The 12,019-nt window shown below is 33.7% G+C and overlaps 1 protein-coding gene and 1 non-coding gene across 2 annotated transcripts; one reads left to right on the top strand and one right to left on the bottom strand.

Moving 5' to 3' along the window:
• The first annotated feature begins 423 nt into the window (after nt 1-423).
• LOC18051937 (ethylene-responsive transcription factor ERF114) lies at nt 424-2,417 on the top strand. Its single transcript, XM_024190751.1, has 3 exons — nt 424-507; nt 931-1,177; nt 1,536-2,417. Exons 1-3 carry the CDS (start codon nt 424-426, stop codon nt 2,267-2,269), a joined length of 1,065 nt encoding a protein of 354 aa, XP_024046519.1. The 3' UTR covers nt 2,270-2,417.
• An 8,106-nt stretch (nt 2,418-10,523) lies between these two features.
• LOC112101238 lies at nt 10,524-10,630 on the bottom strand. The gene has a single exon (XR_002907365.1). It is a non-coding gene; the product is annotated as a small nucleolar RNA R71 (small nucleolar RNA).
• Between the last annotated feature and the right edge of the window lie 1,389 nt (nt 10,631-12,019).

Below are 12,019 nucleotides of genomic sequence, written 5' to 3'. Positions count from 1 at the left end.
TTAACGAACTATGTCTATAAAATAATAATTATCCAAAATTTTAAATAATGCCAACCTATGCATAAAAAACATTCTTAATTGGTAAGATATGATGTCATACATTATAATTAAGTGAGTCTATAATTCAACGACAACTTTAATAAATGTAAAAAGATAATTCTGGAGACGTAAATTCTTGGGACTCTCTAAATTATTTTTAGTGTAAATTCTCGGGTCTCTTTATATAAAATTATTGTGTAAAAATTATGTCGAATAAAAACAAAAGGTCAGTACGATAAAAAAGAATAAATAAATGTTAGTTTTTCTTGAAGATTCGTCCGGACTGTATCCTGTGAAAAAGGCCTATGTCGATTCGACACATCATCTTGCAGATGAGTTTTAGACGAATTAACAATAAAAGCAGCCAACAGCTTGCAAGCGAACATGTTTTCAATGGTGGTGATACTGAAAGTGCAACTTAAGTCTGAACAACAATTTTCACATCTTATTCGAAATGCAATCCACATGGTGAATTCAACGTTCATTGACAGCTACACCCCCTTCTCTTAGATGAGCAAAACGCCACGTGTAAGGCCCACAAAAGCCAGCATGATCTCCACAAGTTACATGTCTAACTAGGAAATCATTTTCTCTCTGAAAACGAATAATAATATTGTACACATCTTTACAACTTTTCAGCTCTTGCAAGTGACAAATATAACCATCCTTTAACGTGCAGCAATGAAAACCCTACAAGCAACCCTTGTTTTCGCTTCTCTGTGCCTTTATTTCTATTTTCTTTCCCTCTCTCTTCCCCGATCTCTTTTCTTGGTCTCGTTGATTTTTCAATCACAATCACGATCGCAACCCCCCAGATCTTACTTGATGATCTGTTCGATCAAATAATAGCTTGACTGACTAGAAGTGAAAAGGCGAGTATATATAGCGTAGCTGGTCAGAGCGAGAATTAACAAGGTGGATCGAAGACATGGCAAGAGGCCTCTTCCTTTTGATGTATCAGAGGAGAAAAAGGAAGATGAAATCTCATCTTCTGTCAACCAGTCATCTCATCAGGCACAAGTACTTGATAGTTCTGCTGCCACCGTGCCTCCAGGATCTGCTGTCCACGTCACCGCCACCAGCGCCGGCTACCGACCGTCTCATGGACAAAACACATCACAACGTACTCAAGATCAAGGTAAATTAATGCATATATTGGTGCTAGTAACTATGTAGGATCATATATATTAATTCCAGTTTCTTTTACCAAATTTAGTTGCTTCAGTTTACTAGCTAGTATTCGGATCTTTGTCCTTGACATATTCTTCCTTTATGCTCTTAGAAGTGTGTGTATAAGTTAGAGAAATGTATTTAAGTGCAAAGACATGCTTATTTGAGGAATGACTCGAGCTCGGATGGCGGCTATTTGAAAATCACTGCGGTCAAACAATCCTGCACCAAAAAAGCTTGCATTATTGTTGTATAGTTTTGACCTAATTTATGATAAGATAATATAAATGTGAAATTGATGATGGATGATGATTTGTATCTTGAAGGAAACATCGTCAGAAGAAGACACTATAGAGGTGTAAGACAAAGACCATGGGGGAAGTGGGCAGCCGAAATCCGAGACCCAAATAAGGCGGCTAGAGTCTGGCTTGGTACTTTTGAAACAGCAGAAGCAGCCGCCGCTGCTTATGATGCAGCCGCTCTTAGGTTCAAAGGCAGCAAAGCCAAGCTCAATTTTCCTGAACGCGTTCAAGCACCACCTGATCTTCATCATTTGGGCTATATCAACATTGCTGCTTCCAGTAAGAACAATAATAACTCACGCACAGTTATTTCTCAGCAACCTCAATCTGTTATTATTAATAATCCTCTACCACAAGTACCTTCTCCTCCTGCTCTTTCTCATCATCATATGATGCCTCATTATTCTCCATCATACGATCATCATCAGACGTTTCCTAATCTTTTCCAATATGCACAACTGCTCTCTAGTAACAATATTGATAACGCTGTTAATCAATATGCTGCCCCGGCTCTATATTACGGTCAAGATTATCCACCGTTGATGTTTCCATCAAGTAGTAGTTCATCGACATCATCCTCATCATCAATTTCTCAAACTCATCATCAAAATCAACTGGAACAAGAGCTGTTTAGGCTTTCATCATCCTCGTCTTCTCAAGTGGGTAACTTTTCTTCCGCTGCTGCTTCAAATACTACTACTACTACTGCTCTTGATGAGCAGGAGAGGAATTCAAGTGGCAATAACCAAAAGGAGTAGCTTAATTAATTATTAAACTAATACCCTTTTGGAGCAAAAATACAATGCTTTTATTTAAATTTGAGATGTATGAAATATTTATTTATGCTTGTTCAAGAACGCATGCAGATGATTTGATTAATTGTGCACACATATGGCACTTGATTAATTCTTACACTTTTCACTTGATTTGTTAAATAATATAATGTGTGTGTGTATATATTCTAATCCTAGATCATAGATTTGTTAAAATTCGAAAAAATTATTAAATGACATGGTTTTAAACCGTACAATTTAATAATTTTCCAAACTTTAATAAAGTTCAAGATTTTGGACCACATCAACACTAATGTATAGATATATTCTTTTTTTTTTAGTACTGATTACTGTTATTAGAGCACACATTACACTGATATTTACAATTAGATATATAATTGAGATTTACATTATTACATTAATTCTATGAAATATATGCCCAGACATATAACCCTCACAGACGAGGGATGTCTCTACTCCACTTGCATTTCGCAAGGAAGAAAGACTTACAAATTAACTCCACACAATTTTTTACTTAATTGAGGGAGGTTGAGTCTATGGAGACTTGAACCACTATCCTCATAGTCCTGCTTAACTTTGAGAGTAGTGGTTCACCGCCAGGCCAAAACCCAAGTGGCATGTATAGATATATTCTTGGTCATGCATGTTCCTTCTTGTTTCTCCTTCAGTTTGCCATTAGTTTCATCTCTTCGACTATAAAACTTTGGATCATGGCTGGAAATTTTGTAAGCAGTGACATCATGTGCGATTAGTTGAATTGAAAATTTCAGTTGCTGTTTGATTACAATCGATTATTAGTCCATTTGGATAGCTAACGACTGAAACCAGGGTTTGAGGCCCATCGCAATCACTAAGAACATTACCTCAATTTTTTACATTTTTTATATGTATAAACATAATGGTCAACTAGTTATATGTTTGAACAACACTTAATTATAAAGCATTTGTCTTTTGTCTCTGTCACCACACTACCACGCAATATTTCTTTAAGATCAGAATATTTTTGTGCTGATATATACACTTAATACATAACAACACATTAATATAAATGCAGATGTGATACAAAACCTTTAAAAACCATAAGAGTTGAGACAGACGAAAAACTACCCTTAGTATGAGTTTTATGTACTTTACACACATGCACATGCTAGAGATGGGCAAACAGTAATACTAAGTCTAATTAAGTATCAAACTCTTGTACAACTAACCGTGCAGAAGGCTACAAAAGAAAGCATACTTGTAGTGGGACGTAGTAAAAGTCATATATAGAAGCTTCTATGCAAACATGTAATGTTTGAACTGAAGAAGATAATATAAAGAACTAGCAAGGGATCCATCGAGTTGCTATTTATAGCTTTGTTCGATCGTGCGGTAAATTAAAAATGATGTTGCCGCTGAGGTGCATCTCCCTTTGCAAAATATATGTATGGCTCAATAAATCTATGTATAAAAATAGATTCCGGCCGCAAAGGTGTACCATATATGCCAAGTTGTGAAGTGATGGGTTGATGTCGTGACACAAACTTTGTTAAAATCGAAGCGCTTTCGGCTCTGCCCGTCAATTTTTGCGGCAATTGCCAATTGCCTAAATCCTAATGCATTCGTACTTTGATTTGGTGAGTTCTTAACTCATCTTGATTGGGTGCTAAAGTAGAACAAACCATTGATTGATTAATGTAAATGTAATAAATTAACAAGAGACTCATGATCGTTGCTGCAATGAGACAATGACATTGGAGTGTTTAATTGCATATCATATTAGTTATTCTTCGTACTAATTGATAGCTTCAATGAATTACGCGTCACATCACAGGGTGAATCAAGGCCAAAAAGAGCCAGCTAACTACAAGCTCGAAGCATATTAAAAAAAAAAAAACACTACAGGCTTCTAGAAAAACTTTGCCTTTTGTCCCTAGTGCAGCCGTAAATGAGTAACTTGTACGCTAGTCAGTTGGCGCGTGTTTGACCCGTCTTTGAACCCCCTCATAAGTCATAACGCTGAATTAAGGATACGTTTGTTACATTATTATTGTATTATAGTGTATAAAATATTATTTGTAGTAAAATAATACTAACTTTATGTTTGGAATAAATTTGTAAGGGATTAAAGTGGGTGGCTAATGCAGCAGTTGGATTTTTTTTTTTTACGTTTACTTTTACTTTTATTTTATAATAATAATAATAATAAATAAATATAAAATTTTAATTTAATAAAATATTATATAATGTTAATTTTTATTTTTACATTATAATTATTAATATAAATTAATAAATTAATAATATTATTATTCAATAATATTATATTAATTTTAATTTGTAATATTATATTATTTTTTATTTTTGCATTGTAATTTATTAATAAATTTATAATTTAATATAACTAATAATAAAAATTTAAATATGAATAAATTTGAATAATATTAATTTAAAATTAATAATAATATAACATATAATTTAAATTAATCACAAAAAATTAATACAGTACAATATAACATAATTAAAAATTAATACAGTACAGTATAGCACCAAACATTGTATAATATTGTTATAATATAGTGCTAATGCAATACAGTATAATACAATACAGTGTGTCAAACACACCTTAAGAGTATGTATTGTATTATATTAATACTATATCATGTTTGGGCTTTATTAGGTATTGTATTAGACTAAATTATAATATAGTAACACCCGCATAAATTAAATGCGACCCCTCTCATGAGTTTATATGGGTTTGCAATAACCCTCGAGTTTGACTTTTTCATTCTCTCTTCTCTCTCATGAACAAGACGCTCCACCACCACGTCATCTTCCTCTGCCATGCAACACCCTGCTCCACCACCACCCCATTGTGCAACACCATTGCCACGAGACACCATATCCTCGTCACCTGAAGGTCGGTATCAAGGCGTTTTTCGCCATGTGTTCCATGAAGCAGGCGCAGCACAAGGCAATGGCGGCTTAAGCAGTGGATACATTTGTGGACAGGCTGGCAGATAACAAACGTGTCCTCTATAAATGCTGCTCATCTTGTCGGGATCTTGCACTACAACTCCACTATCGCCACTGTCCTCTCCGCATTGCACTTGTCGAAACACTTGAATGAGTTAAAATTTTACTTCGGAGCATTAGATTGAAGAGAAAAACTTATGTGGGACAGATGCACCACTGACTAGTGTTAAAAATTGTATGCTTATTAAGGAGTAAAAATGTTATTTTGTGCTTATAATATAATTTACCTTTGTAATTATGTAACATATTATGAATTTTTAATTATTTTTTAAATATTGATTTTGTGTATTTTTGTATGTTTATTAGGTAAAAATAATAATTTCACACAATTTAAGGCTCCAAACAAATGTACAGATGTCAAATTTGGATTCTGAAAGTCTGAGAAATTATGTCATTGTCAAGGAGGATCCGCCACTTTTGTTGTAAATTTATAAGTTTGAAAATTAAAAATGTGGTACTTGTGAAATTATAAGTTTTTACTATGTTAGGTATTGTAATTGTTAATGGAATGTGTTGGACGTGCTTGAGTGGATTAAATTAGGTTTATGTTTTATTAGTGGGACAAATGTAAGGCTAAGATGTAATTAATTTTATTTATTTATGTGGTGTTGATTAATCTTGTATTAGTATAAATAGGGGGGAACACACATCTCCACACATTTTCTTCTTTTCTTTCCCCTCAAATTCTTCTTCTCATCTCTCTTTGTAATATATTTTCAATAAATAAAATTAGTTTTATTTTTAATTTTCAAATATTTTTAATTATTATTTTTAATTTTAACAATTCCCTTTATTTCAATTATTTTTAACTAAACACTAATAGTTAGGGGAAGGTGAAACTCTTAAGAAATACATATGATTTAATCAAATTCTATTTTTAATTATAGAAATTAAATTATTTTCTATTTAATTTTATCCATATTTTCTATTTTGATTTATTGTAGACAAACATGAAAATTTTGAAATTAATGTGTGATGCAAGTGACTTTGTTGTTGGTGCTGTTTTAGGACAAAGAAGGGATGGTAAGCCGTTTGTGATTTATTACGCGAATAAGACTTTGGATAGTACTCAAATGAATTATTCGACAACTGAAAAAGAATTACTTGCTGTGCTGTTTGCATTAAACAAATTTTGTTCATATTTGCTTGGTTTTAAAACTGTTGTTTTTACTGATCACGCTGCTGTAAGTTATTTGATGACTAAACAGGATGCCAAACCAAGACTAATTCATTGGATTTTGTTACTTCAAGAATTTGACCTCACCATCAAAGATAAAAAGGGTGCCGAAAATGTCGTTGCTGATCATTTATCAAGACTCACATATGAATTCTGCACTGACATAACACTTATCAATGACTCCTTCCTGAATGAATTTTTATTTTCTGTTACTTCAATGCCATGATATGCTAATATTGTTAATTTCTTTGTTACAGGTAAAATGACTTTGCAATGGAATACTCAAGAGAAGAAGAAATTATTGGTTGAAGAAATTTTATTGGGATGATCCTTAGTTGTTCAAATATTGTCTTGATCAAAATTTTTGGCGATGCATTTATGATAATGAGGTAAGTAGTGTCATTAATTTTTGTCATTTTGAAGCATGTGGTGGACACTTTTTTTTCAAGAAAAACTACAGCTAAAATTTTGCAATGTGGATTTTATTAGCCTACCATATTGAAAGACACAAATGAATTTTACAAAACTTGTGAAAATTGTCAAAAATTGTGATCAATTACTAAAAGAAACATAATGCCCTTAAATCCCATACTTGAGATTAAAATATTTGATTGTTGGGGAATTGATTTCATGAGTCCGTTTCCACAATCTTTTGGATTTGTGTACATATTAGATGCAATTGATTATGTCTCAAAATGGATTGAAGCAATTTATTGTTGAAATAATAATAGCAAAACTGTGGTTAAATTTTTAAGAGAAAACATTTTAAGTCGATTTGGAATTCCTCAAATCATTATTAGTGATGGAGGAAAATATTTTTGTAATAAGTCATTTGAGTCTTTAATGAAAAAATATGGAATTACTTATAAAATTACTACCCCTTATCATCCTCAAAGAAATGGTCAAGTTGAATTAGCAAATAAGAAGATAAATTTTTTTTAGAAAAGACAGTTAACCCAAACTGCAAAGATTGGTCTCTTTGACTAACTGATGCACTATGGGCCTACCATACTGCATTTAAGTAATCTTTAGGAATGTCACCCTATCGGCTAGTTTATGGTAAACATTGTCACTTATCTGTTGAACTTGAGTATAAATTATTTTGGGTTATTAAAGCTTTTAATTTAAATTTGGATGATGCTGGCAATGCGAAAATTGCAATTGAATGAACTTGAGGAATTAAGAAATGGTGCATACGAAAATTCAAGAATTATTAAGGCAAGAACAAAAACTTTTCATGATAAACGAATTCTTTGAAAAACATTTGAGATTTGTCAAAAATATTGCTTTATAATTTTCGTCTTCATTTGTTTTCAGGAAAGTTAAAGTCAAAGTGGAGTGACCCATTTGTTGTAAAAAATATGTATATCTGTATGGGGCGTAGAAATTAAGAATCCAAATAACAGTTTCACATTTAAATTTAATGGACAGAGATTAAAACTATATTTTGAATGCCAACCATGTGAAGAAAGTACCGAAATAAATTTAAGTGACCCACCAAATCTTGATTAAGTTTTTAATAAGTGTTTTAAGTTTTCACTGTTATTTTACCGTTTGAATTGTTTGACTGTCTTGAATGATAGACGTTATCATGTTTCTTGCTTAAATGTGTTTGATAATTGTGTTTTCCCATCATTATCCATCATGAGCACCTCAATAAGGAAGATTCTATTCAGACATCTTAAAAACATTTTGTGAGTGAAATTTCACTTGAGAGGCCAGACACAAAGCTGTAACTTACATATATTTTTGGAAATACAACCACCAACATTAGTGTTCTACGTTGATGATCTAGAAAGACAACTCAGAGAAATAGAGGGTGGTATATATGACCTTTGATAACTCTATGAAATGAGAGTTATTACATCAATTCTAGACTTAAATCAAGATCACTTAGAGAACAAATAAGGTATTTTTATTATATTTTGGTTATATTTTGCATAAACATTCATTTTAGTTGAGTCTTAATAAGTTTTGTTTAAATCAAAGTAATTTGTGCTAAAAACAAGTGCATAATTGTAGGTTTTCAGAAAATCTTAATTCATGAAGGGATGATGAGACAGTGGATGACCAAGAGGAGGAAAGAAGATGGCCGCAAAAGAAGTAAAGCACAATCGGGAATAGTGCAGTGTTGTAGCGGATGTTAGAGCAACCGGTGCTGTAGCAATCTGGGAGCAATGCGGAAGAAAACTTAGGCACGGGTCAGCACCAGAATCGCAATTTGCATGTTTTTTAATTTAACTCATGCACGCCCATGGACTTTTGTTTACTCTAGTTTTGCAGTATAAAAGGGAGGCGTACACTACATAGAAAGGCGGCAAGGGAATTATCATTAGAATCATTAGAAAGGAAATGAGAAGAAGATCAGAATTGAAGAGTGTTGTTTCGGCAACATTGAGGAGTCTTGTAGAATTATTTGGATTCGTTTTTCACCGCGCTCAACTTATATTTATCTTCTTCCTTTGATTGTTCTAATGTACCCCGTGAACAACATATTTATGTTTGTTTTTCTTATTCAGAATATGAACTAGATTTGCTTGTAGTTGAGTGAAAAACAATCCAATGAGTTCTTGACTGTTCTTATATGTTGTTATGTCATTACTGTAGCATTTTACTCTAGTAGCTATTATTAATATAACTGTTATTTTGGTTGACCACACATTTAATAGTTTCAGTTAAGATAGAGCAACAAAATGGCATGTCTTAGCAGATGTTATTAGAGTATTACTTGATCTTAAGTTAAGTTTCCTGGATTAAGTTATCTTGAATCCCATAAGGGTAATACTTGAAGTTAAGATTTGTGACACACTAGACATAGGTGATCACCTCGTAGGGTGGAGAGATAAAAAAGGTCATAAAGCCATATCATGAGTAGACTAGCAACTGGTCATTGCTAGTATATTTAAGGGTATGAGAGTTCCAATATACGACAGTTGAGGATGCAGATTAATTCTGCCTAGTGCTGCAGCACTTGCCGTAACAATTGGAGTCAACTTGATGAAAAACGGTCAGCGCATAAAGAGAGTTTGACCATTCAACTACCATAATCTCAATTGAATTTTAGACACATTTAATTTAGTTTATTTCATTACGGTTTTGTTTTACTTTATTCTCTCGCTATCACCAATTACGATAGAACTCAATTTGCTATTGTTAACTTCAGCCTTAAGTTGATTTGTACTATTGTGATTGTTATAACATTTCGAGTGACATCAATCCCTGTGGAGACGATCTTGAATATTCATCACTTTATTACTTGTTGTGTATACTTGCACATTGGCATTGGTAGCAATTGATTATAAAAATAACCAACAAGTTTTTGGCGCCGTTGGGGATTGATTGTTTATTCTTGAAGTGTGAAGTAAATCTTGATAGCGCAAAATTTGATTTAATTCATTCTATTTATTGGCAGATCAGTACATGCATGTGCAAAGACAGATCTGTGGTATTCCAATTCGATCCTGAGATTGAAAGGACTGTCAGGAGACTGCGAAGAGAGCAAAGGAATTCAAAAACAGTTTCAGGCATGAATAATTTGCAGGATGTGGGAAATTTGAACCCTCACGGGCCCTTACAACCAGTCAACATTCAAGAAGAGCAGAATGAGCATGCTAACGAGAGACAGCCAGGCAATAACAATATTATTTACATGGCTGATAACATAGACAGAGCTAAAGATTATGTTGTGTTAACTTATCAAGTTGTACACCCTGGGATAATCAGACCTGAAGTAGAGTTGCAAATTTTGAGTTGAAGTCAGTGATATTTCAAATGTTGCAAACAGTTGGTCAATTCAATGGATTGTCAAATAAAGATCCTCATCTCCATCTTAAATTGTTCTTGGAAGTGAGTGATGCTTTCAAGATTGCTGGAGCAACACAAGATGCCTTAAGGCTGAGGTTTTTTCCTTTTTCCTTAAAAGATTGAGCAAGATTATGGTTAAATTCGTTACCATCTGATTCCATTACTACATGGAATGAGTTGGCTGATAAATTCCTAATGAAATATTTCCCACCTACAAAAAATGCAAAGTTGCAGAATGAGATTACTTCTTTCCATAAACTTGAAGATGAGAGTTTGTACGAGGTTTGGGAAAGATTCAAAGAACTGCTCATAAGGTGTCTTCATCATGGCATTCCTTGTTGCATTCAATTGAAACTTTCTACAATGGGTTGAATCTGAGTACAAGGTTAATGGTAGATGCTTCAGCAAATGGAATCCTGTTATCCAAATCTTACACTGAAGCTTATAAAATTCTGGAGAGAATTGCCAATACTAATTATCAGTGGCCATCAACCAGGCAACTAGCAGCAAGAAGAACAGCAGGGGTACATAACATAGATGCAATTACAGCCTTATCAGCATTAGTAACCTCATTGACTAACATTGTAAAGGCCATGACATCGGCTCCAGCAGTAGTTAAGCAAGTTGCTAAACTTTCTTGTGTATACTGTGGTGAAGAACATGACTTTGATAATTATCCTGAAAATCCAGCATCAGTAAACTATGTGGGTAATTTCAATCGACAGCCTTAGAACAACCCATATTCAAATACTTACAACCCTGGATAAAAACAACACCCAAATTTCTCATGGAGCAGTTAGAATCGAAATGCTCCAGCAGTAAATGGACAAAATAGGAACACACAACCATATGGTTTTCATCAGCAGAGTCAGGGGCAAAAACATATCAGTCAGGATCCAATCACTTCACTGGAAGCATTGATTAACGAATACATTGCAAGGAATGAAGCAATTGTGCAGAGTCAAGCTGTATCCTTGAGAAACCTAGAAAGCCAAATGGGACAACTTGCCACAGCAATGAATAACATAAATCAAGGAAGCTTACCTAGCAACACAGAAGACTCTAAGAGAGAGGGTAAAGAACATTGTAAAGTAATTAATTTGAGATCTGGAAAGAATGTTGATATCCCAGTTGATGTGTCCAAAAATTGGATGGAATTCAATTCATCACAAAAACCACCTCAAAATGGAAGCATGTCACAATAATCCCCCCATCAAGACACTGGTTACATGGGTCAAGCTATAACAACTGCAGAGGGAATTCCACCAGAACATGCTAAAAAAGAAGTTGCAACACCAGTAGCCACGACCTACACCAAACCAAACAAACAGAGTTTGGTACCTCCTGAAGCTACCCAACAGTTTAGACATCCACCACCTTTCCCATAGAGGTTCCGGAAGCAAAAACAAGACAAGCAGTTCAGCAAATTCCTGGAAGTGCTGAAGCAATTACACATAAATATACCTTTTGTGGAAGCTTTAGACCAAATGTCAAATTATGTGAAATTTTTAAAAGACATCTTGGCACGAAAGAGAAGGCTGGGAGAGTTTGAAACTGTTGCTTTAACACAGGAAAATAGTCATATGCTCTAAAGTAAGATTCCTACAAAAGCGAAAGATCCATGAAGTTTTACAATACCCTGCTCTATAGGAACTAGGCATGCTGGCAGAGCACTTTGTGACTTGGGAGCTAATATTAATTTGATGTCATTGTCTGTATTT

The sequence above is a fragment of the Citrus clementina genome, unplaced genomic scaffold, assembly GCF_000493195.1.
Source record: "Citrus clementina cultivar Clemenules unplaced genomic scaffold, Citrus_clementina_v1.0 scaffold_2, whole genome shotgun sequence".
Taxonomy (NCBI): domain Eukaryota; kingdom Viridiplantae; phylum Streptophyta; class Magnoliopsida; order Sapindales; family Rutaceae; genus Citrus; species Citrus x clementina.
Note: the sequence above shows the minus strand (reverse complement) of the source record. Positions and strands in the feature narration are given on the sequence as shown.